The 24,211-nt window shown below is 50.4% G+C and overlaps 1 protein-coding gene across 3 annotated transcripts in view; it reads right to left on the bottom strand.

The window, feature by feature from the left end:
- Positions 1–4,290: 4,290 nt before the first annotated feature.
- The window catches only part of CAMK1D (calcium/calmodulin dependent protein kinase ID), a 268,432-nt gene continuing 248,511 nt past the window's right edge, over positions 4,291–24,211 (bottom strand). For 2 of the 3 annotated variants that reach the window (XM_060192177.1, XM_007524625.3), the window contains 7 exons: positions 24,020–24,146; positions 20,580–20,655; positions 12,591–12,703; positions 12,361–12,439; positions 11,324–11,411; positions 10,007–10,124; positions 4,291–9,347 (listed from right to left, as the gene is read on the bottom strand). In XM_060192177.1, the coding sequence (XP_060048160.1) occupies positions 9,229–9,347; positions 10,007–10,124; positions 11,324–11,411; positions 12,361–12,439; positions 12,591–12,703; positions 20,580–20,655; positions 24,020–24,146 (720 nt within the window). In that variant the 3' untranslated portion in view covers positions 4,291–9,228. The remainder of the gene's footprint in view (positions 9,348–10,006; positions 10,125–11,323; positions 11,412–12,360; positions 12,440–12,590; positions 12,704–20,579; positions 20,656–24,019; positions 24,147–24,211) is intronic. The other variant, XM_060192176.1, reaches the window with a different exon arrangement.

Genomic DNA, 24,211 nt, shown 5'->3' with positions numbered 1-24,211 from the left:
CACAGGGGTGGAACATCTTTGTTCTCCACGTTTTTTGGAGATCAAAAAAAAGTTGCCAGTCCCTTCAGAGCCCTGACAAAGGCCTGGTTACCACTTGAATCAGAGAAGTAAACAGAGAAGCAGGAACAAAGCCTTGGAGGTTCCTCCACCCCACCCTCAAATAAGTAGCTGTCCCCAGGAACTTGGGGGCTTACTGTGCTGGAACCAGTATCACTTGGCTTCCAGAGCCTGCTTCCTCCTGCTGGGGAGGCCGTGCTCAGGATAGAGAAAGGCACTGTGGGAAGGCTTAGTCCCAATAGCCCAAGCAGGAAACGCCCACCTCCCTGACCCTTATCTTCATTGCCCTCAGCTGCTGCCTTTGCTCATTAACATCCTGTCTCCCACTGGAGGTCTGTCTTCCCGACCAGCAGGGGCACTGTAGGCCTAGCAGTGCACCCTTCTTCGGCTTGACTGACCTCAGGGGAGCCAATGAAAGGCAATTTAACCCAAAGGCGCCATTTAACTCAGCTGAGAGCAGCATGGGGGTTGTTAGCTGGCTGGGCAGGTAAGCTCCTGGTAGCCAGTCAACTTGTGTGTCTTAAAGATGGTTGTCACCAAGGTCAGCCTTGATGAGACCCACCAGAACCCAGCATCCTGAGCTGGGCTTGAAAGACCAGAACTCACTCAGGGCAAGGCCCCACCAGCTGCACCTGATACAGGAAGTTTGTTAGGTTTACAGCTCGCAGCCCTCAGGCCTCAATTATCAGCAGCTGCCCAGGCGGTTCACAGGGCCATTTAAGCTTGATAAACTGCACAGGTCAGGGGATCCTCACATCTTTTGATACCCATGGGCACCGGGGTGATGGCTCAGCTGGAGAGCAAGGTTTGAGTGCCTGGGGCTCCAGATTTGAGCCCCAGTGTTGTATATACCAGAGTGGTGTTTTGCCCTCTCTCTCTTTCTAAGCAATACATCCTTTAAATAAAAATAAATGAAGATATTGCAGATGATAGGGCAAAGGGCTTGCACGCACATGGTCTTAAGTTTAATCTCCAACACTGCATATTGCCAGAACTGAGCAATGCTCTGACTTCTGAGTGAATAAACAGCTAAATTTTAGGGAGAAGAGGATGGCAGAAAGGGTTAACAGGCCGATGAAGAACTGCAGCTTCCCGGCCCTATAAATCTTTCTGGACAGAGTCCGGCTTGCTGATGGAAACACACCAGGAGATGAGCTCACCTGATCTCAGTTCCTCTCCAGGGAGGTGGGAAGAAAACCAGAGGTTGGAGACACTTTCTTGAAAATCATTCAGTGGCTTTCAAGGCACTCTGGAGAGAAGAGCAGATGATGGGGGGAACACTGTATGTCTGGGGGGACCTCCGTGTGTCTGAAAAGATCTTTCCAGAGACATTCATCAGAGCAAGAGGAGGGATTAGCTTAGAGTCCAGCCTGGCAGTGCTATGACTGTTGTCTGCACTGCCAATTCTAGAGCGAAATCAGCTTCAGAGAGACCGTCTGAGAAACTGACAAGAACGGGACCCATGTGGGCCAGTGTGCAGTTATGCCTGGGCTCCCTGTGTTGGGGCTCTATGAATAGGCCTAGTCATGGGGATGTTAAAATATTAGCTGCTTTCTTTATGTCTTTTCTCAACTAAGTAACCCCCAGCTACTTCCTAAATAAATCAGGTCCATCCTTCACAATCTGTAATTTGCATAAAATTGTGGTCGGCAGTACTGGTGAAGGGGGCTGGGCAACAGCACACCTTGTTGAGGGCACACATTACAGTGAGCAAGGATCCAGGCTTAAGGCCCTGATCCCCAGATGCAGGGGAGAAGCTTTATGAGAGGTGAAGCAGTGACACAGGTGTCTCTCCTTCTCTCTCTCTGTTCTCACTTTGTCTTTATCCAAAATAAATAGAATTAAGAACTATTTTTTTAAAGCAATACAGGTTACTGGCCCCTGACCTCAGTCTTAGTCTAGAACTCTCCTGGTACCAGCTGCTCATGTGCATAGTCCTTGCCTGGCTGATGGTCAAATGTGCTTGAATGGCATGCACATAATCTGGGACATTATGGAAGGTCAAACATGGTGATGATGGTTGCTGACCTACGAACACCCCACCCCAGCCCTCTTCCTGTCTCTCACTCTCACCCTCTGTTTTGTCTACACTCTGAGCTTCTCTCAAAGCAACAGACACCTCACCACCTACATGCTTCCCGCTTACATGCTCCAGCTCCGCTGGGAAGCCAATTCTGTTGCCAACATTTTTGTCCCTTCTGGGCTCAACTCCAGGCTCCCCCCTCCCCCTTTATGTAGTCTTTGAGGATGGGGTCCATTCTTGATTGTCTTTGGTTTCCTCAGCACAAATGAAATCCCATGAATATGGTAGGTGCTCAAATTGTTTGCAGATCCCAAAGACTACCAGATGATCTCTCACTAAAAACTTTAGGTAGAAAAGATCTCACACCCAAGAATACTCTATTGTTGGGTTATCAATCAGATTTAAAGGTTGGACAAAGAGATTTTCAAACAAGCAATAGCTAAAGGAATTCACTAGTACTAAATAAACACTTCAAGAAATACCAAAGGAATTAAAAAAAAAAGGAAACTATTATTATTTTTTCTCATATGGAGGAAGTAACAAAGCAAGGAAAGTTCAATGAAAAGAAAACTTTGGGCTCAGACTATAGGACTAAGGTTAGCAAAGGTGATCCCCCTGGGCAGGAGGGTGTGTGTGTGTGTGTGTGTGTGTGTGTGTATGTGTGTGTCTGTGTGGGAGGAGTGGGTTGCAAGGGTGAATATTGGGTCAGGGGTCAGGGTGAGAGGGAGCTGGGCTCTGCAGTACTGAGGTCTAATGTCTAATAGGTCTGAATGAAAGCCAAACCTCCCTTGGCTTCCTAGGTGGCAAGGAGGCCAGTGTGTTTCTCAAAACTGTGATGCCAAGTGATGCCAAGTGCTGGACTCTGAGCTCGCTCTCCCAGCAGTGCTGTTCAGCCATACCTGGAGAATGTCCCAGGGTCCCACTGCTCACAGTCTGTGCGCCAATGTCCACCATGCACAGGGGCTTGCAGTCCTGGTGTGGCACCTCTATGTGAACTGGGTGGATGGCCCAGCACCCTTCACCCTTCCCCTGTGCCAGGGCCTATGGTGGGGCCTGGAAGGTGTGGGACTTGAAGTAAGCCCCTCAGCAGGAAGGGCCTGTGTGGTGGGTGAACTACTTGAGCACACTGACTGTTAAGGAATGATAATGTAATTGGGTGCTTATTTGGGGCCTGTACATCCTTGGCGCTCGGCACAGACCCTGCAACCAAATATGGTGAAAATTTAGGGAATCAAGCACAATCCTTCGTCTTTTTGAAGCTCAGGCACAGAGCATACACATACCCTGACACCATGCTAGCCTGGCCCAGAGGACCAGTGCACATCTGCATCAGAGACCTTCTGTTTCTAGAATATGCGCTGGAGTTCTGTGATAGCTGTCCTCATGGGGACTCAGAAGTCTTGGGGTTTGGGGCTCACAGGATTTGCACCTTTGTTGCCATCAAGCTCTCTGCCACTGTAGGGCTCTCTCCTGATGGAAACTTGCACAATAGTGCAAGAAAGCTTTGTCTCCTCTGGCGCTCCCATGCATGCTGCCAAAGCCAGTCACAAGATGACAGAATGCACCTGAAACACAGACATCAGAAGCATTTCATTCCTTCCTTCCTTTCTTCCTACCTATCTTCCTTCTCTTTCTCCACCCCCTCTCCCAAACCAACACTTGCTGCCTCTCACCCAACCCTAGCAATTCCTGTTCCTTGGACACATTAGATGAAACATTTGGGGGCAACCTAATGTTTTCTTTTTCTTCCTTTCTTCCCTCCTCTTTTTTTTTTTTTTTTTTTTTTGGTATGGGAGGGGTTCCATTCAAATCCTTTCCTTCAAATCCAAATTTGGGGGGGGGAAGAGAGAGAGAAGGAGGAGGAGAATGAGGAGAAGGAAGAGGAGGAGGAGGAGGAGGAGGAGGAGGAGGAGGAAGAAAGAACTACGTAGAGAGAAGCTTTTCCCGGCACTGCATGTACTGGAGTGGTCCCTGGCTTCTTTTTCTCAGGCAGATTTCCCTCATATGAAATGAATAAAATAAATCTGAGAGAAAGAGAGAGGGGGGAGGGAGAGGGAGAGGAGGGAGGGAGAGGGAAAGGGAGAGAGGGAAAGAGAGGGAGAGGGAGGGAGGGAGAGGGAGAGAGATAGAGAGATAGAGAGAGACAGGCCCAAGCTGTGTGAATGTGTGAAGCTCTTGCTCTTCTGGGAGCAAACAAGCCACACACGCCAGAAGGTGGTTAATTGTCTTTATTGGAGGAAAACAAGAAGTCATCAATCTTGTTATTAGTATGGTAGAAATCCTGATATGTGTACATGATTGTCAAGGCAGAGAATCACTGGCTACACAGGCCCATTAACAATTTATTTTTTTTTGCAGTGCCACAAACTGGTGGGGGATTAGACATCTTGCAGAAGTTGTCACATGCACGAAAGAAATGCACAGTTTCCCTTCTTTCGGACAAGCAGTATATTTTTAAAATAGAAAAACCGAACCAATTACAAGCCTGGCAAGAGGAGACATGGGGACATTCCTGAGCCGGAGGTGGGAAACATCTGGAAAACATGCTCACGGTGCGGGAGAGCCTCGGGGAGGGCTGGCCATGACGTACGTGTGGCATGAAGCCGATTTAGAAACGGTTCCGGATTGAGTCTGGACAGAACACACCTGAACAGGGGGCTCAGATGAAGGTTCTCTGAAACCTGCCCCCTCCCCATCTTTCCAACTGAAGATGCTGCTGCCACAAGATGCCGACCTTCCTACCACTCTTGGGACCCTGCTGGGGACAGCCCACTCAGAGGGTGCCCCTCTTTATTCCTCAGCACTGGCAGGTCTGGCGCCAATCTTGCCAACCACCCCATCCCCACCCTGCAAGTCCAGGGCTACTCCGCCATTCAGGTGTAAGTTTTCCTTTGACCAGCAACTTCACAAGGGTTTGGGGCTTTGGAGTCTCTGGGGAGGGCTCGTTTCAAACACACCCCTCCGTGTCTTCTGTCTTGTCCCTAAGAAACCCTCCAACTATCACCTCCAAGCAAAACCAGTCAGGAAGGAAGTGGAGGTCTGGCCTAGGAGAGGCTCCCTGGAGACGGCAGGCTACACACACAGGCAGTGGGTGCAGCGGTGGTGTCCATGCAGACGGAGCTGCCACGGCTGGTCCCTTGGATGTCGGTGGCCAGATGAGAGACATGAAGCAGTCATTCCACAGCTGGTGGGGGCCTCCAGAAGCAACATGGCAGCAACATGCTGTGAGCTGGCTGCCTGGGTTGGGGAGGGCCTGAGCAGGAGGTGACCAGGCTTGGTGGGCATGCAGCGCCATTCACAGTGGGACCAGATTCCTGTGCCCATGTCCCATGGTTTTCACAACACCAGGGCCCACAGTGGCAAGCTGCCCGGGACCCACTCCTGCCTGCTGGCCCCAAGTAGGGTTCCCTGCTCCTTCCCAGGGCCACTTCTGCAAAGGAAGCCTGTTTCCCCAACTCCCAGCCCCCATCAGGAACCTGCCTGCACCATTCAGCTTTGCTGAATCCCAGTCATATCAGCCCTCAAAAAGCAAAGCACTGGAAAATTTTCTGTGAAAAGAAAGGAAAAGGAAAGGAGAAAGCACACCCATAGCCCCAGCCTTGGCGTCCCCAGAGCATGGTGGGTTATATACAAGTATATACATTGGTTTTGGAATCAAACTAAACAGTGTTTGGTCTGGAATGTGTGTTTAAGGACAAGGCAAACTCTGCGGAGCCTGAGAGACTGCGCGGAGCAGCGAGGTTGGGAGGGGTGGGGTGCATTTCACCTGCCAGGACTGACCCCATGACCCCGGGAAAAGAATCCATCAGATATCTGCTCTGGAAAGGTCAGCACCTTCACATCTCTCTCTCTCTCTGTGACAGTCTTTTTTCTCTCTCTCTCTCTCTTGCAAAGTGGCTCATAAGCATCAAAGGGCTTCTGTTCTAAAGCAGAGTCTCCCACTCACTGTCCACTGACCACCCTGGATACATCAGACACTAAGGCAGACAAGTGAGTGGGGTGAGACAGTGCTTGAGAGGTAAACTGAGTCTGGGGGGGGGGCTCTGTTGGATCCCTCCTATCAGTTGACTCATGGGTGTTAAGTGTCAGCTTTGCCTGTGTGCCCAGAGGTCCAGAGGTCTGGCAGGGTGCCACCTGGAGAGTGAGGACCCTTCTGGAAACCACAAATGCCTGTGACAAGAAGGCAGCCCTGCTCTCTCTCAGGAATAGGAGAGGGTTCTATGCACTGGTTTGGAGGATCACTGCCAAGGTCAATGCTAAGTCATGTCTCCTTTCCTTCCTTCCATTTGTCTTTCTTTCCATCTGTCCTCCCTCACACTCTCTACACTTCTGTAGAGCTTTTCCCTTTACAAAGGAAGCATTAAAGGGGACATCATTCTCCCTCCCTCATTCCCTGTGGATGCAGGAAACCGCCTAAGAGCAGAGTCTGGAATAACAGCAGCCCTGACTTGTGCATGGTCTCTCTCCCTCCCTCCCTCTCTCCCCCCCCCCCACTTTCTCCCTCTACTCTTGCTGCCTGCGCCCCCACCCTATCCTGATGATCTAGGCTCCGCAGGACCCCTGGCTAAGCTGCTATCTTGGGGGGGGGTGCTGCATGTGGGGGTGGGTGCACAGTCTCAGACTCACTGCCCCTTATTTGTAGCTGTATTTATGAGACAGAAAGCAGAGAAGCCGGCAAGAAACAGAGGAATTGACCTTTCTAGAACAGACCCAAAATGGGATGTTCATGTGAGCAAGAAAAACCCACTAGCTCTGAGCAGGGAGAGGGAACAGATAAGAAACCTGGGGATCCCAGTGCTCCCTTTGGTACAGTGCACACATAGGGCTCAAGGGTGAATGTGAGCCAGGAAACTGATGGGGTGATCAGCTGCTACTGGTGGGAGGTGACAGGACTGAGACCTAGGCTGCTGGCACCCATCACATGTCTTAACCAGAGGTATGTCCAGGGCTCTCTTCCCATGTTTCCATAATGCACACATGTTGCCACACAGTGAGAACCACCATCCTTGTACTACTCAAGCACCCCCAGAAGAGCATGAGTTCCAAGTTCCTCCACAGGGGGAGGGATAGCAGGAAGTGACCTAAGCCTGGTGGCATCCACTCAGTATGGATGTGTCCAATGTCAACAGAGTCCCCTACTCCACCACTATGTCCTCAATACCTCATGCGGGACAGGCCACAGACCAGAAAGTAACTGAATCACTGACTGCAGGACCCACTCAATCACTGCTTTCTGACTGCAGACCTGGAGCACCCCACTCAGAGCCACCAGAAAGACACCGGGTGCAGGCCAGGCCTCACCCCCTCGGCATCTCCTTGCTTTCTCACACTGCACTGACTCCAGAGTTCCAGGATGTTAGTGTGTAAGCAGCCTCCTTGATATGCCCTGGGCAGATGACTCTGCTTTAATCTCAGTTTTTCCTTAGTAAGGTCTGGCCACTGTCCCACTGTCCCCAGGTGGATGGCCTGATGCTTGTCTAGTGCCGGAGACACTTGCTCCTTAGTAGGCTTTGCTGTCACTATCTCGGCTTTTCCAGACCTTTTATAGATTTTGGAGAGGGGCAGCCTGGTTTTCACTGTGGATGCATGTATGTGTGTCGGGGGGGGGGGGTTTCCCACTAATAAGCAGAGGGCTTAGGAAGCAAGTAGGAACAGGGTAGACCAGTTGTCTGTTTACTCAGCAACACCGTATGTGTGTGTGTTTGCTGAGGGGGTGGAGGGAAGGGGGCATCACTAAGCATTTGGCCAGGACAAGATGTGTTGAAGTAACAAAGACAGAATTTGCTAATCCAGCTGGGTGTCAGAGAAGCGCAGGAGGCAACACCAGGAAAGCTGGGGGTGCAGAGCTTAGACTGAGCGGGGTTCTGCAAAGCTGGTGCCTGGAGTCCCCTGCCTGCCTCCTCACCTTGAAAAGCTGGGTGCTCAGAGATGCCCCCTGCACTCATTTCCTCCTGCACACCTATCTGCCCAGTGGCTGAGTGCTGGGGGCAGCTGACCAGAACATGGCTGGTTTTTAGTACTGGAAATCCTGCATCCTGGGAAGCCCTTTGGTGGCACCACCAGAGGTCTTTGAATTTCAGAATTCCTGTGCCCAGGGCTGAGCCGGGGCACTGGCTCAGCCACCCTGTAGCTCGGAGCATGCCTCTGTTGACTGCCCTAGGTCCATGTGCTCTCTCCAGGACATACATCCTCCCCCACCCCCTTTCTCCCTTCCCTACCTCCAACTCTCCTCTAAGATCAGGTTCCAAGTTCCAAGTCTGCAGAAACCATTGGGAGAGTTGGAGTTAACAGAAGTGGAAGATTATAAACACTGTTAGAGAACAGACAGGAATCCACTGTGGAACTGCATAGCTGAGAGTGTGGGCTCCCCCACCCCAAAGAAAATGACAGCAGGGGACCCCAGGGCTAAGGGGACTCTTCACCCCATCCCCCATGCAAGTTCCACCCCTGAGATGTCACCTTCCACCTTGGGAAGTGAATGAGAGCTGCTGGGGTCCCCAGTTGGGCTGGAGAGCCTTTTGGAGACTGCAGGGTCTCTTCAGAGGAACCTATGCAGAACAGCTTCTGGGAAAGGGGCAGGTAAAGTGGAAGCAAGGTGCAGGCTTTGAGGGGAACACAGAGCCTTGCTCCTCTGGTGGATGAGAATGCTGAGAAAATAACCATGAAGTCCCCTTGGAGGAAAGGAAGAAGAATCTGCTAAAAGTCAACAGAAGACGAGTACCTGGGAACAGAAGCTGGAGACCCTGTAGCTCAGAAGCAGACAGAGAGGATGTACTTCATGAAAGGAAAAAAAAAATTATAACCCTAACGCACAATATTTACCAATGCTTAAATAATCCAGTTGAAACCTTTTTGCAAATTGTTTTTGTCATGAAAGAAAGATCAGCAGAGATGGCGGCCTGGAGACCCGGGGAGAGGAGGGAGCGGCCCCAGCTTGGCTAAGTCCCCACACAGCACACAGCACCACCCCGGGAAGCCAGCTCCCTGCAGTCTGTAGAGTTTGTGAGAAGTGAATGCTTCGGAGTCGCAGTAGAAAATATGGCCATAAAAAACCCTGCTGTCTCCCGCCAGGTCCAATGCGGGAAGGCACACCATGCAAGGTGGCTTCTCCGGAGCGCCCCACCCCTGGGCCCCGCCTGGGGACACAGTCACTTGCTTCCCGAGTGCACCGCCGTCACAGTGGAGGGCCTAGGTCTCCGCTCAGCTCCCATGCTGGAGACTCCTGGGGATGAGGACATGAAGCTATAGAGCGTGGAGGGGGCCAGACCTGCGGGGAGAGGACACAGGGTCAGCTGCAGAGGGACAGACGTGCCCACTCCCCACTGCAAGGAACCAGGGCACATGTTTCTGATTGCTAACCTCGCCCCAGACCCCACTCCTTCGTTCATAGTAACAGCAATCTCATAATTAATGACGTTTATGGGCAGAGAGATTGTTCATCAGGTAGAACACATGCCTTCCCAGGACTGAGGTGCAGGGTCTGAGCCTCAGCATAGCACCACAAAGTCAGCACCAGGAAGAGCTCCATGGATGGTGGAGTGGTGCTGAGGTGTCTCTCTTCTGTTTCTCTTTTCTGTGTCTCTCCCCTGCTCTCGATAAGGACACAGAATAAAAGCCTGGGCCTGAGGATGCTGAGTGGCATCACACATGCATGAGGTCCCCAGGTCATTGCCCAGTGTCACATAAACAAACATATGGAGTCACATTTAGTGATGTGGTTGCTTTGCATGCGGATGTGACATGGTCTGGCCACTGCAACACGACAGCCTCTGTTTACTGAGCACTGGGTGAGTTGCTCACGTGTGCTGTCAAGCTGAAAGCTGCTTATTTCTTACAACAGCTCCGTAAGGAGGGGGTCTGAGAGTGAAGGCAAAGGGGCTGGGCGGTGGCGCAACTGGCAAAGTGCTGGCTTTGCCACATACGCACAATCTTTTTGGCTGGTCAAACTGAGGCTGCTGGAAACACTTGCATTTGAACTGTCCAGGCTACTGCCAAGGTGCAATTTCCTCATGTGTCTCACGACCGCCGTGGCATTGAATGCTTGCTGTGGATGAAGAAAGGGGATTGGAGGACAGCTGACAGAGGATCCCGGCTTGTTAGGACCTCACGCCCTCATGCCTGGAAGTCCAGAGCTGCATCACCATGCCACCGTTGGGGGTATGAGGTCACAAGTTCAATTCCTGGTACTGCATGTACCAGAGTGCTGCTTATGAGCTTCTTTCTCCCTTTCTCTCTCTTCTCTCAGTAGATGAAATAAATCTTAAAAGATGCAGACCAGGTCTTACTACTGCACCCCAGGCATTCCAGCCAAACTTTCCCACAATCTTTTAGGAAAAAAACTTGGGGGCCACACCTCCCACAAGCACACTCATTTCTTTGACCACTCTCCTGAAACTATTTTGGAGAGTCGTGTTTGTGATTTAACATGCAGAATAGATGTGAAGCATTTTTCTCCATATCTTGAGAGATTTTTAGAGTAAAGGGGGATATTATAATGGTTCAGAATAAACGAGGTTCAATGGAATTAATTTCACTTCTTTTTTAAATTTTTATTTATTTATTCCCTTTTTGTTGCCCTTTTTTATTGTTGTAGTTATTGATGTCATCGTTGTTGGATAGGAGAGAGAAGTGGAGAGAGGAGGGGAAGACAGAGAGGAGGAGAGAAAGATAGACACCTGCAGACCTGCTTCACCACCTGTGAAGCGACTCTGCTGCAGGTGGGGAGCCGGGGGCTTGAAGCGGGATCCTTACGCCGGTCCTTGCACTTTGTGCCACCTGCGCTTAACCCGCTGCACTACCACCCGACTCCCTAATTTCACTTCTATGCTCTCTCTGTAGCCAGTTCCCAGAGACCCACGGAGGAGAAGTAGGGCTTCAAGCAATGGTCACAAAACTGCTGTGGTTTCAGCCCACTGTATTTTCACCAGGAGCTACTGATGGCTTCAACTCACACTCCCTGTTATTCCTCCTGCCTCCCTTATTTTCACATTCTTCCAAGGTCACTCTTCAAAGTTCAGGAGAGCAAAGAGAGGCCTGTGGCCAGCTCACTAGCTGTTTCTGAACCACAGAGAATCAGGAAATCACCCACTTGACCCTCTCATGCCTGCATTCTCTCCTCTTAGGATTAGCAAACTGGGGGCGACGAAGGGGGTGATGATACCTTTGGAAATCAGGGAGAACCTGAGACAAGTGCCAGATTTCAGGGGAGCAGTGAGGCCTTCGCAGTTTAACAGAAACACTTACTCTCCATTTGCTTTTCGCAAAGTTCTTCCGGATCTGGGCGCTGACAGATTCATGGATGTTTTTGTTGAGGGCTGTGTCCCCTGCAATCCTGGAAACATAGGTGAAGGGGCGTCTTGAAAAGTGTTTCCTGGGACTGGGGGCTGGGGGATAGCTTACCTGGTATAGCATGCACATTACCATGCTCCATGTCCAGGGGTGGGGGGGGATACCAGCATCATATGGGAGCACCATGGAAGATGGAGTGATGCCCAGGTGCCCATCCTCCCTCTGTGTCTCCCCAACCCCACAAAAAGAATAGAAAGTTGTGCTGAGGAGAATACTTAGCAATGGCATCATGCATGTACAGGGCCTTGAGCTCACCCCCTCCCCAGACACACAACGTTAAAAAGTAATCCAAAGGGCTGGTGAAATAGCTCACTAGGATAGTGCATTGCTTTACTATGTGAGAGACCAAGGTTCAAGCCTGGCCCCTACCATATTGGAGGAAGTTTAGCAACTGTGGTTTCTTCCCCCACCCCCACCGCCATCTGAGAAAGTCAATGTAGGGTGGTGAAACTCTGGTAGTGACAATAAAAAAAAGTTGAAGAGCTGAAAGCTCATCTATTAAGTTGAGGGGCTGTAAGTTCATCTAGTAAGGCATGTATTTTACCAAGTGTGAAAACTCAACCTTGAGCCTCCAACACCATATGGGGGAGCCCCTACACCAGGGGAAGCTCCATGAATGGCAGAGCAGTGTTGTGGGGTCTCTCTTCTCCCCCTCTCTATGAGAAGTTTTTTTTAAAAGAAAAGTGGTCCTCCAGGAGCAATGGAATCATTCAGGCATAGAGTCCTGATATCAAAAAAATAAACAAATAAAGTCATGTAAAGTGAAAAAGCCACAGCACTCGCTCTCCTGCACACTTGTGATCTGTACTTCCAGAAGTGCATGTCCCCTGGGGACAACATGACTCAAATGCTGAGGATGGCTGAGCTGCGGGGATGTGAGGTGACATGGTCAGGAAGGGCCATCAGGAAGCCCCCGAGGGTGCCCTCCTTACCATGGGTGCCGGGCTGCCTGCTCGCAAGTGTATCTTTTATTGGGGTCTTTCTCCATCAGGTTCCGAATGAAGTCTTTGGCTGTTCAGAAAGAGAGCACAGGGGAGGATGTCTGCATGTGGCTGCATGGCAGGACACCACCTCATTTCCCAGGGGCTCTAGAGCAGCAAGAGACACACAAGACCAGCTGTCCACAGCCTTGTGGTCACCCACACAGAGCCAGGCCACCTACCCGAGTCGGAGATGTCATCCCAGTATGGGGAGTCAAACTCATATTCCGCCTTGAGAATCTGCTCAAAGAGTTTGGAGTCATTTTCATCGTAAAAGGGAGGGTAGCCACAGAGCCTGGAAGGCAAGGGGGAGGGGAGAGTGTGACACAGCCACGCGGCCAGCAGACCTCAATGCTCTGTCCCCTGAGAAGCCACGGGCCCACAGTTGTGTGAGCCTGCACAGCCCCCCTACAGCAGAGAACTCACACCTTCTGTGAGCACAGGAGGCCTAGGGAAAGAAACGTATGATTTAATGGCCAAAGGGGTTAATCTCGATGGTGCTGGAAGGCAGACACAAATACAGAAGAGCAGCCTGCTAGTCACTGGAGTCCAGTACACTTAAAAAGTGAGGGCTGGGAGGGTGTGGGCTGGGAGGCAGTGCAGTGGATAACCGCCAGATTCTCAGGCATGAAGTCCCAAGTTTGATCACTAGTAGCACATGTGCCAGAGTGAAGTATATGCATTGCCAGGCACTGAACTCAGGATCTCCCTTACTCCTTCTCTCTATCATAAACAAATAAATACACTGTAAAAATAGGAAAAGAAGGGGGCCTGGCAGTAGCACAGTGGGTTAAGTGCACATGGTACAAAGCACAAGGACCGGTACAAGGATCCCGGTTTGAGCCCCCGGCTCCCAACCAGTAGGGGGTCACTTCACAAGCAGTGAAGCAAGTCTGCAGGTGTCTATCTTTCTCTCCCCCTTTCTGTCTTCCCTTTCTCCCTTGATTTCTCTCTATCCTATCCAACAACAATGACAACAATAATAATGACAACAACGATAAACAACAAAGGCAAAAAGGGGAAGAGATGGCCCCCAGGACTGGCAGTGAATTCGTGGTGCAGGCACCAAGCCCTAGCAATAACCCTGGAGGCAAAAAAAAAAAAAGAAAAAGAGGTGCATGGAGAAAGCTCAGCAGGTAGAGTATAGCATTTGCTATTCCTGAGACCCTGGGTTTGAGACCAGACACCACATGGGGGCACTATAACATGGCAGTGGGGGAGTCCCACGGATGGTGGAGTGGTGCTGTGCTATCTCTCCTCTTTCAGTCTGTCTCTCCTTTCCTCTCTCAGAATGAATGAATGAATGAATGAATGAATGAATGAATGAACGAACGAGAACTATACAGGGATCTGTATGATTGCAGGTAAATTCTTGCTTGAATGGACAGTTCTAGCAGAGGCTCTGTTGTTGGCAGAGAACCGCTGAGCTAGGCTCTCAGGGACAAAAGTCTAGAAATAGCCCCGATGCTGGGCTAGGGGCCCTGAGAGCTTCTACCTGCCTGAACTACTCCCTGCCCTTATGGGGTAGGAGGGGGGACACTGCTCCTCCCTGACACACATTCCAGAAGAGCCTGGTGTTCCACTGACTGACACCAGCCTGCTGAAGTCTTAGTGCTTCTGTCCAGTGTCAGGAGCAAGCTGGTGGGCTTTATGGAGAATGCCAGGTGATGAAGGTTGTCTACAATGCCCCCTTGGAGCAGGGGGTCCATGAAGGGGAAGACCATTAATAGAGATGGACAAGGACAGGAGCCTGGGCTGACTTTCCCTGGCAGCTGAAAGGATGAGCACAGACTCCAGCTGAAGCCCCACACACTGACCCTGCCATTGGGCTCCATTAGCCACCATCCTCCCACTCACTTGCCCTTGGCTCTGTGCCTTCCTCCCTACAAAAACAGATGCCTGAAGAAACCAGGGTATTTTCAAATAGTCCATGCTTAAACCAGAGCCAGAAATGAGGCTGGAAGAGCCACCAAAGAAAGGAACTACAGCTCAGAGCCCCTGCAGTCAGAGAATCAATACCCAGAGCCAAGAGATGACACAGTGGTCTGAGAAAGACTTCCATGACTGAGGCTCCAACATTCCAGGTTCAATCCCCAGCAGAACCATAAACCAGAGTATGTCTCTGGGTAGAATTAAAAGGAGAAAGAAAATATGGCAATACCTATCATGCTGCCCAGTCTGCCTTCTGTAGGGAGAGCACTGACTGAGCCTGCACTGAACTGAACTCTAACTTGGCCTCCAATGGCCTTTATTGGTGCCCTGCTCCCAGGCACAGTTGTGAAGGTTCACAGGCTAGAACACCTCCTGTCTCGACCATCCAGAAGTCTGTGGGAAGTGAGGGATGTGCCTCACTGACATGGGGAACAGGGACACCAAGCAACAGACCTAAGTGAGATTCCTGAGCACTCGAAAGGTACTCCTTCAGTGAAGAAGTGGTTTTATACCTTTCAGAAGAGAAACATCTTAATATAGCTAGTCTGCATTAAGCCCGCGTTCAGCCAGTTCAGGCTTCCCTGAGAACACTGATGCAAAAGGCAAATCTGAGAAAGGATGTTTGATGCAGTCAGACCAGGAAACCATAGAAGAAAGTGGAGCCTGTAAATCTCTGTGCCTGCAGGAGACCAGCCCAGGCCTAGTGGAGCTCTGAAAAGCCCCAGCAAGTCAGGAGAATCTGAGTGGCCTTCTCTGGAAGGCAGAAATCTGTCTGATCCAAGGCTGGTGGGGAGGGGGGTTGCACACTGAGCAGATGCACTAAGGAATGGATGCCCTTTGACCAGAGCACCTCTGCTCTATAATATATATATAAATAAATGTACATATACATACACCACAACAGCTTTGCATGATGGGATTGTTGAGTCCACCCTTGTGCTGTGTGCAGAGGGTTTTTAAAAGAGTTTTTTTTTGTTTTTTACTCCAAATGGATTGTGTTGCTCTTTTTCACATTTTCTTTTTTTTTTTTTTTTGCCTCCAGGGTTATTGCTAAGGCTCAGTGTTTGTACTACGAATCCACTGCTCCTGGAGGCCATTTTTCCCATTTTGTGACCCTTGTTGTTATTATTATTGTCATTGCTGTTGTTGGATAGGACAGAGAGAAATGGAGAGAGGAGGGGAAGACAGAGAAGGGAAAAGACAGACATCTGCAGACCTAATTCACCATCCCTGAAGCGACTCCCCTGCAGGTGGGGAGCCGGGGGCTCAAACCAGGATCCTGATGCCGGTTCTTGTGCTTCATGCCATGTGTACTTAACCTGCCACACTACCACCAGACCCCCCTTTCCACATTTTGTCCCCCTCCTTGCCCAGATCCCAATCTGAGGGGCCCAGCTGTGTATAAACTTACTTTTTCTCTTCTTCTTTCCTTCCTTTTTTCCTTCCTTCCTTCCTTCCTTCCTTCTTTCCTTTCTTCCTTTCTTTCTTTCTTCCTTTCTTTCTTTCTTTCTCTTTTTTCCTTTCCTTTCCTTTTCTTTCTTTCTTTTAAACTGTCTTTTAGTTTTTATTTTTTAACTTTTGAATTAAACGAGACAGAGAGAAACTGAGCTAGAAGGGGGAGAGAGACAGGGAGAGAGACCTGCAGCACTGCTTCACTGCTTATGAAGCCTCCTCCCCCCCTGCAGGTGAGAACTTGGGGTTTGAACCCTGTTCTTTGCACATTGTAACTTGTGTACTCAACCTGGAGTTCCACCACCTGGACCAAGAGTAAACATTTCAGACCCGGCCAGGATCTCTCTGAGTCTCTGGTTTGCCCAGAGAACTGCCAAGTGCACTCACAGGTCTATAAGCCTCAGCCTACATCCTCCCTGCAACCCAGTTTCCGACATCAGGAGCTGAAAGCTGAAGAGGAGACACTCCCCTGCCCCCCGACCCCAGTTCTATCTATGAAGCATGTTTCAGACTGAACAGCACAGCACGTTTTTCCTCAAGTCTGACAGGCACGGCCCCTCCTTAGATATCTGATCTAGAAAGATAAACCAGAGCTTCCTGTGTGGGGGCCCAGTCCAGCCTTCCACACCCAGCTCCCTGCCACCCCTCTGGGGAAGGGGGGTTCCCCATGGCCAGCAGGAGTCATGTCCTGCCCTGGGCGCTGCCCCATCTCCTCCCTCTGCTCTGTTACAGTCAGCCAGTCACACCATGACTGTGCTGCTTCCTTCATCCCTGCTAGCAGGCGGGAATGACACCAGGCGAGGTGGTGCTGGCCATTGAAGGGGCCTCTGCAGCCTTGCGTACTAGGATCCATAAATGGGGAATGAAGAGCTGTCACCTCCTCTGCCTGGCACGCTCCAGGGAAAACACCCCGAAGCCTTAGCTGCCACTGAATTGATGCTGCACCTCCATCCAGCTAGAAGCCATACCTGCAGAGTGGGAAAGCACCGAGGGTGACATCCTACCCTACATGGGCACCCGTGCCACCCCACAGCCTCACGGCGACCAAGGACAGACACAAGTGGAAGCCACCTGCCCTGAAGCCATCACTGCCTGAGATGCAGAATTCCCTTCTGCTTTTTCAGATTTGTTTTCTTGCAGCTGGGGAAGCAGCCTGCCGGGCGGAGTGAAGGCTCCTTGTTTGGGCCCCTAGCATCGCACAAACTGGAAAGTGCATCCCTGCCTCTGTCCCTCTGATTCTCCTGTGTGACTCCATTTCACATGAACTAAAAAAAAAAAAAAATTATTATTATTTTTTTAACCAGAGCACTGCTCAGCTCTGGCTTATGGTGGTGCAGGGGACTGAACCTGGGACTTTGGAGCCTTAAGCACGAAGAGTCTGCTTGCATAACCATTATGCGACCTACCCCTAATCCCAAATCATTTAACAAGATTTACTGGCTTCTTTAATGAGAGAGAGAGTACCAGAGCATCACTCTGGCATGCACGGTGACGGGGACTGAACTCAGGACCTCAGGCTTAGCTGTCCTATGCTCTACCACTGGACACCTCCCTGGGTGTTTTATTTCCCTCCATGATGCCACTTGCAGATATCCTCCCATCAGTGCTGTGCCTGCCCCTGCACTCCCTGCTTTGCACCCAGAGAGCATTTCCTATGAGGCTCTCCTCTAGGGGCTGACAGCGGGGGCTAAGACAGGCAGCTGGCAGAGTCCTGTCCTGGGCACCGAGGAGCATCATGGGCCCATGTGTGATGCTCAGCCACACTTAAGCCATCTTACAGCTGAGCCTCAGATGCTGGACTTGCATCCTCTGGTTTTGCTTTGATGACTCCATCTGAGTCTGGTTCATGTGAATCAACTCACTGCACTGTCTGAACATGATGAATGACTGGGTCTGATTTCACTTCTTTTGAAAAATGTGTTTCTTTTTATTTTTGAACCAGAGTGCCACTTAGTGCTGGCATATACAGTGCTGGGGATAGAACGCAGGGCCTCTTGAACCAAGTCCTAGGCACTACTGCTCTGGTGATGGCTCAGTGGCTAGAGCATAGGCCTTCCCTGTGTGAGGTCCTGGGTTTGATTCCTGGCACCACATGAGAGCACCATGGACAGCACTGGGGGGAGTTCCATGGATGGTGAGGTGGCACTGTGGTGTCTCTCCCCTCTATATTATCTCTCTGTAAAATAAAAACAGTGAAAAATCGGCCCAGGAGGTTGCTCAGTGGAGATATCATGCAAGTGAGAGGCCAAAGATTTATTCCCTGGGAGGAAGAGGAGGAGGAGAAGGTGGAGGAAGAGGAGATGAAGAAGAAAGGCAGTCTTCAGGTGACCCCAGAATCTCTAGTCAGAGAGCTGCTGGCTCCCCTGGAGGGGAAGTTTCCCCCCTGGGAATGGTACTGTCTGGACAGGTCCCACCTCTTCCTCTGGGCCCCAACAGCCCACAGGGTGTCCTTCTTGCTCTCTCCACCTTCAGTCCTTCTCAACAGCTTAAGCCACACAGGCAAGAATGCTGTTCCCCAGCTCAGGTCCCTGGAGGAAGAATCCCTGCAGGATCAGGACCCGACAACTGTGGTTTTTAAAATATGAGTGTCTGTAGAAAAACATCTGTCTCCTTCCAAATGATGGATGACACAGAAATGAGCTTAGCGGCGGGAAGAGAGCCAGCTCCTGAGTGTCTGCGCTGACAGAATGAGGAATGTCGGTGTGGAACGTGGAGGGGAGCCTGTGGTGCTATGGGCTGTCATCCCAGAGTCTGGCGGGCTTAGGAGTGAATAACACTCCTTCAGTTACACGGGGCGTGAAGAATGAGCAGCTCTGAGGTGTCCACGGATGGGCCGGATTCCCCGGCCAGCCTCCACCTGCTCACAGTCTCCAGGTGAAGAAGGGGATGGGGTTGAAGGTCAGTCAACAGGAGGAAGAAAAATTCTGAGACCCACAGCCACGCATTCAAGCCTGCAGGAGTCTTGGGAGGTCATCAGGGTTGGTTATGGTCACGAGGGGGAACGAGCTTGCTCTTCTGTTCTCTCCTGCCCCCACTTTCTCTGGCAAGGACATAGCATTGCTCCCAGCAGACTTTTTCTTTTTTTCAGCTAGAGGGTGAGAGACAGAGAGGGAAAGAGATAGGAGAGACAACACAGCACTATTCCACCACTCGTGAAGCGGCCCTCATGCAGGTGCTCCCACTTGGTGTCTGCAGGCTCAGATGCAGGTCCTTGCATGTGACAAAGTGTGCACTCCCCAGGTAAGCCAGCTCCTGGGCCTCTTCCATGGGAGCCTTTTGAACCTGCAACATTCTGCTGTGCCCAACAGACTCTTAATATTTTTTGTAAATATCACTCAGAGAGGGAGAGACAGCACAGCACTGCTCCAACACTCCTGAAGCTTTTCCTGTGTTCTGGTGTTCCCATGTGCTGACCTGGGGCTTGAGCCTGGTCCCTGTACATAGTAAATCATGCATTCTACCAGGTGAGATATCTCTCAGCTCCTATAACAGTGTTTTTAAAGTTACATGAAGAATAGACTCAGATGTAGAAGGTTAAACATGGAGAGTCGGGCAGTAGTGCAGTGGATTAGACACAGGTGGTGCAAAGCACAAGGACTGGCCTAAGGATCTTGGTTCGAGCTCATGGCTCCCCACCTGCAGGGGAGTCGTTTCACAGGTGGTGAAGCAGGTCTGCAGGTGTCTATCTTTTTCTCCCCTTCTCTGTCTTCCCCTCCTCTCTCCATTTCTCTCTGTCCTATCCAACAACGACATCAATAACAACAACAATAATAACTACAACAATAAAACAAGGGCAACAAGAGGGAATAAATAAATATTAAAAAAAGAAAGAAAAGGTTAAACATGATAACATAATAAGCCAGTGAAATAGCTCAGTGGCATAGTGCAGGAGTTGTATGCATGAGGTTCTAAGTTTAAACCCCCACAGTGCATATAGCAGAGCTGAGCAGTGCACTGGTGTCTGTCTGCATCTTACAAAAGTAAATACAGGGTGAACTTGTGAATAAGCTTCATGTTCAACATCACAGACCATAAGAAAAATGTCATCACAATCACAATGCACTACACCCGGGACCTGTGAGGCTGCCTGGTGTGAGAAAGGAAGGGAAGTCTGGGGGGGGGGGGAGGATGTGGGGAAAGGGGAGCCCAGGTGCACTGCCGCTCGGGATGTGAACTGGTGCTGCTGCTTTGAAGAACAGTATGGCAGTACTTCAAGAGCTAAGCAGTCCCACTCCCAGCTCTATATTCCCAGACAGCAATGAAAGGACACAAAGCTGATCCTTGTCCACTCCCATTCACGGCAGCATTGCTCACAAGAGGCCAAAGGTAGAAGCAACATAGGAATAATGAGACAGACCATTCACTGACAGGAATGGCTAAACATGATTAACATACAATTGAATATTATTTGGCCTTGAAAAAGAATAAGATTCTGATACATGGCGCACTATGGGTGAGCCTTGACGATGTTATCCTATAGTCAGTGAGCTGGAACAAAAGGATATAATTATTCCACTTAAACGAGGTGACTGAGGAGTCACATTCAGAGACACAGGGAAAGAGAACGGGGACAGAGTGCTTGATGTCAGGAGAGTTTGAGGGTGATGCAAAGTTCTGAGGCAGATAGCAGCAATGGCTGTTCATACTGTGAATGTGCTAAATGCCTCTGAGTCGAATCCCTATGGATGGTTATGATGGGAAACTCAGCATTTTGTATATATTTTTGCTACAGTTTTTTTTTTTCCAAAATCAGAATAAAAGCAGCCAAGGTGGCGAACCACACTTACAGGATGTAGGCGATGACTCCAATGGACCAGCAGTCCACGGCTTTGCTGTACGGTTTCTGGGCGAGGACCTCAGGAGCTGTGTGGACAGAGGGGAGATACAAGCGAACAGATATTCAATCGACTTACACTGGGCGGCTATATAACTCAGTGCTGAGCAGAGGCTCAGGCTGTCTGAATGGCATCCTCAGCTGAAGGGTCTGAGGGGCCTCTAGTCAGTTCTAGAACCTCTAGTTGGTTCTAGAAAGTGTGGCCCCCTTCCTTTGCCTCCAGGGAGCTCGGGGCTGCACAGAGGATCCACCACACATGCTCTCTGGGAGCCTGGCACAGGGGCCACTCCTGGCTTTGAGCTCTGGCCCCTCATGGGTGCATCATAGACTGTGGCAGGGTTGCTCCACAGATGGTGGCATGGTATTGTGGGGTCTCTGTGTCTGTTTCTCCCTCTCCCCAAAAAATGAGTGCACACTTTGCCAGGTGTGAAGAACTGAGGCCACCTCACCCTCAGCCACCACATGGGAACAGCACAGGAGAAGCTTCACAAGCAGTGGAGCAGTTTTGTGGGGTCTCTTCTCTCTCCCTCTCCTGCTTTTTCACCCTCAAATAATAAATAGATAAACAAACAAACAAATAAATAAAATCTTCTGGGAGTTGTGGACTCTTGGAGCATGCAGTCCCAGCAGAAAAGAAAAATAAAGATGAGGAAATTGGGCCAAGGAGACTGTTCAGTGCTATCACACAGACAGGCACAAGGCCTTGAGTTCATTCCTGGCATAGCATGAAAAAACAAAAACAAAAACAAACAAACAAAAAAACAATCCCACAGACAGAGGGGCTTTCTGCTGAGTAGCAGACAGGGCAAGAGCCTCTCCTTGCTGGGAAAGCTCCTCACTGGGTGTTCCCGGAGTGCGGCAGGACAGCACCTTCTCTTCCCTCCTGCCTGCGAGCCTCTCTCCCTCTTTCTTGCCCTCCCCCGAGAGTTACAATTCACTAGGAACATTTCTCAACACAGCAGTTCGCTGTTTTTCCCTGGTAGCCTCTCAAATGTCAGCACAGGCATGAGAGTCCCCACAGGGCACTGGCTTGGTTTATAATTTTCAGCAGGGGTTGGTTGAGCTGAGATGCCGACTCTGCTCCCTCAGACGCGAGTTAGACCAGGAAGCAGTGAGGCAGGAAGGAGGGAGAGGCAGCTGGGGTTCTGGAATATGGACAGACCTGGAATTCAATGGCCTGAGGAAGGATGCTTACAGCAAACTGGCAGTAAAGAACATGAGTCTGGGCTGAGTGTCAGTCTGTCTAATGGGCCGGTGACAGTTCGGCATCTAAGCAAACCGTCTCCTCTACGATCAGACACGAAACACCACTTTATTCATTCACTTATTTTTCTTGTCCCTGGAGCTTCACTGCTCCAAGTTGACTTTCTCAGATAGAAAGAAGAGACATAGTTAGAGAGACAGAGGGAGAGAGCACCAAAGCATTCTTCAGTGTGGCATGGGCCAGGCTTAAAACTGAGTTGCACGCATAACAAAGCAGTGGCACTATCCAAGTGAGCTGTCCTGCTGGCAACTTTGATAGAAAGTTTAGCAGATCTGATGTTTTGGTTTTCAGTCATTAAGTGTGGGGGAAAAAGAGAAGTTACACAATTCCTTTTTCCTTCCTTTCTAGCTCAACAAAATGATGCTAGGCTAGAAACGATAGCATTTCATCCCCCATCTCAGTTACTTAGAGGGAAGCCATGAAGAAACTGCACAGGTTAAGCCTGTGCCTTGTCATGCTGGGTGTCACCACCACACGGAGGCACTGTGGACAGCACTGGTAGACTCCATGGATGGTGGAGCTGTGCTGTGTATTTTTCTCCTCTTGTCTATCTCCCCCCATCTCCACCACAATAAATAAACAAAAGAATAAATGAAGCAGCCCAGGGAGCTCTCTCAGTGGTGGGTTTTGTGAATGCAAGAGACTCTGAGTTCATTCCCAGTGCTGCATTAAGAAAAAAAAATCATAGGTTCTGGGCAGTGGTGCACCGGGTTAAGTGCACATAGTGCGAAGCACAAGGACCCACACAAGGATCCTGGTTCGAGCCCCTGGCTCTCCACCTGCAGGGGGGTCACTTTGCAAGCAGTGAGGCAGGTCTGCAGGTGTCTATCTTTCTCTCCTCCTCTCTGTCTTCCCCTCCTCTCTCCATTTCTCTCTGTCCTATGCAACAACGACAATGGGAAAAAATTCACAAAGTCAGGATCTGGGCAGAGACACATCTAGTAGAGGATGTTACCATGCAAGAAGACCAGATCCAAGCCCCGGGTCTCCACCTACAGGGGAGGATGCTTCATCAGTGGTGAAACCCGCAGGTGTTTCTTATTCCTAGAAAAGTGCCAGAGCAGGGGGCCGGGCAGTGGCTCACCCGGTTAAATGCACATAGTACTAAGCACAATGGCCTGTGTAAGGACCTGGGTTCAAGCCCCTGGATCCCCACGTGCAGGGTAGACGCTTCACAAGTGGCAAAGGCAGGTCTGCAGTTGTCTGTGTTTCTCTCGCCCTCCCCTCTCTGTCTCTCTCTGTCCTACCCAACAAAATAGAAAAAAAAAAAAAAAAAGGCCTCCAGGAGCAGTGGATTTGTAGTGCTGGCTACGAGCCCCAGCAACAACCCTAGAGGCAAAAAAAAAAAAAAAAAAAGTAAGAAAGAAAGAGTGCCAGAGCTTCTCAAGCAGGTGAGCATTGCTCACCACTTGGGAGGTCCTGGGTTTGAGCCCTAGTGTAGCACTGGTGCACCATGCGTGGCAGTGGAAATGCTCCGTCCACACTGCAGCTTAACCTGACCCGCCGGCCTGTGACATGGTCTCTCAAGGAATCTCGCAGATGACTCTGAAAACGGCTTGTAGCATGATGCACAACTGACATATTTTCTTTCTTTTTTTAAAAAAATTATTTTTAGTTGTGGTAAAACAACTCAGAGTCAAATTTATCATTATAATGGAATCAGGAGAAAGGAAGAAAGGGGAAAAGGGGGGATGGGGGAAGGAAGGAAAGGAGAGAGGCAAGTGGCTCTGGCTCTGCCTTGGTCTGCATCGCCTCAGTCTTTTCCACCCTTGTTTCCTCTCTGCTTAGAGACCCCTAAGCCTGGGCCCCTGCACTGTCAGTGTGTTCTCTATCACATGGCACAGAGAGAGGTGATGAGTAGCTCTGGTCTCGGGGGCCTGGGAGTTCATCTAAAGTCACTAGCAGCCTGCAGTCCAGGCCTGGATCAAATCAAACAGAAATCCTCCCAGCCAGGCCCTGGGGATCACCGCCCAGGGCATGCCAGAAGGACTCAGCCCTTCTCTTCTTTCCCCGAGGGGAAGGAGACGGCTGTGTCCCTGTGACTGGTCATGGGTCAGGAGGCACTAAAGCTGACAGGTGGCAACCACATGCTCAGAGGAGCAAGGGGGTACACACACAGGCATCCTTACCCACGTAGCCCGGAGTCCCACAGGCTGTGGACATCACGTCTCCCTTGCCCTCCATTTTCGACAAGCCAAAGTCACTGATCATTATCTTGGACTCCTCATCAGGGCTGTAGTACAACAGATTCTCCGGCTGCAAAGAAAACCAGGAAGCCATCACAGGTGGTGGGGAGCGGGGTCAGGCAGCAACACTTGCCA

Source organism: Erinaceus europaeus, chromosome 6 (assembly GCF_950295315.1).
Source record: "Erinaceus europaeus chromosome 6, mEriEur2.1, whole genome shotgun sequence".
Classification (NCBI taxonomy): Eukaryota; Metazoa; Chordata; class Mammalia; order Eulipotyphla; family Erinaceidae; genus Erinaceus; species Erinaceus europaeus.
The sequence above is the reverse complement of the archived record's forward strand: the minus strand, read 5'-3'. Positions and strand labels throughout refer to the sequence as shown.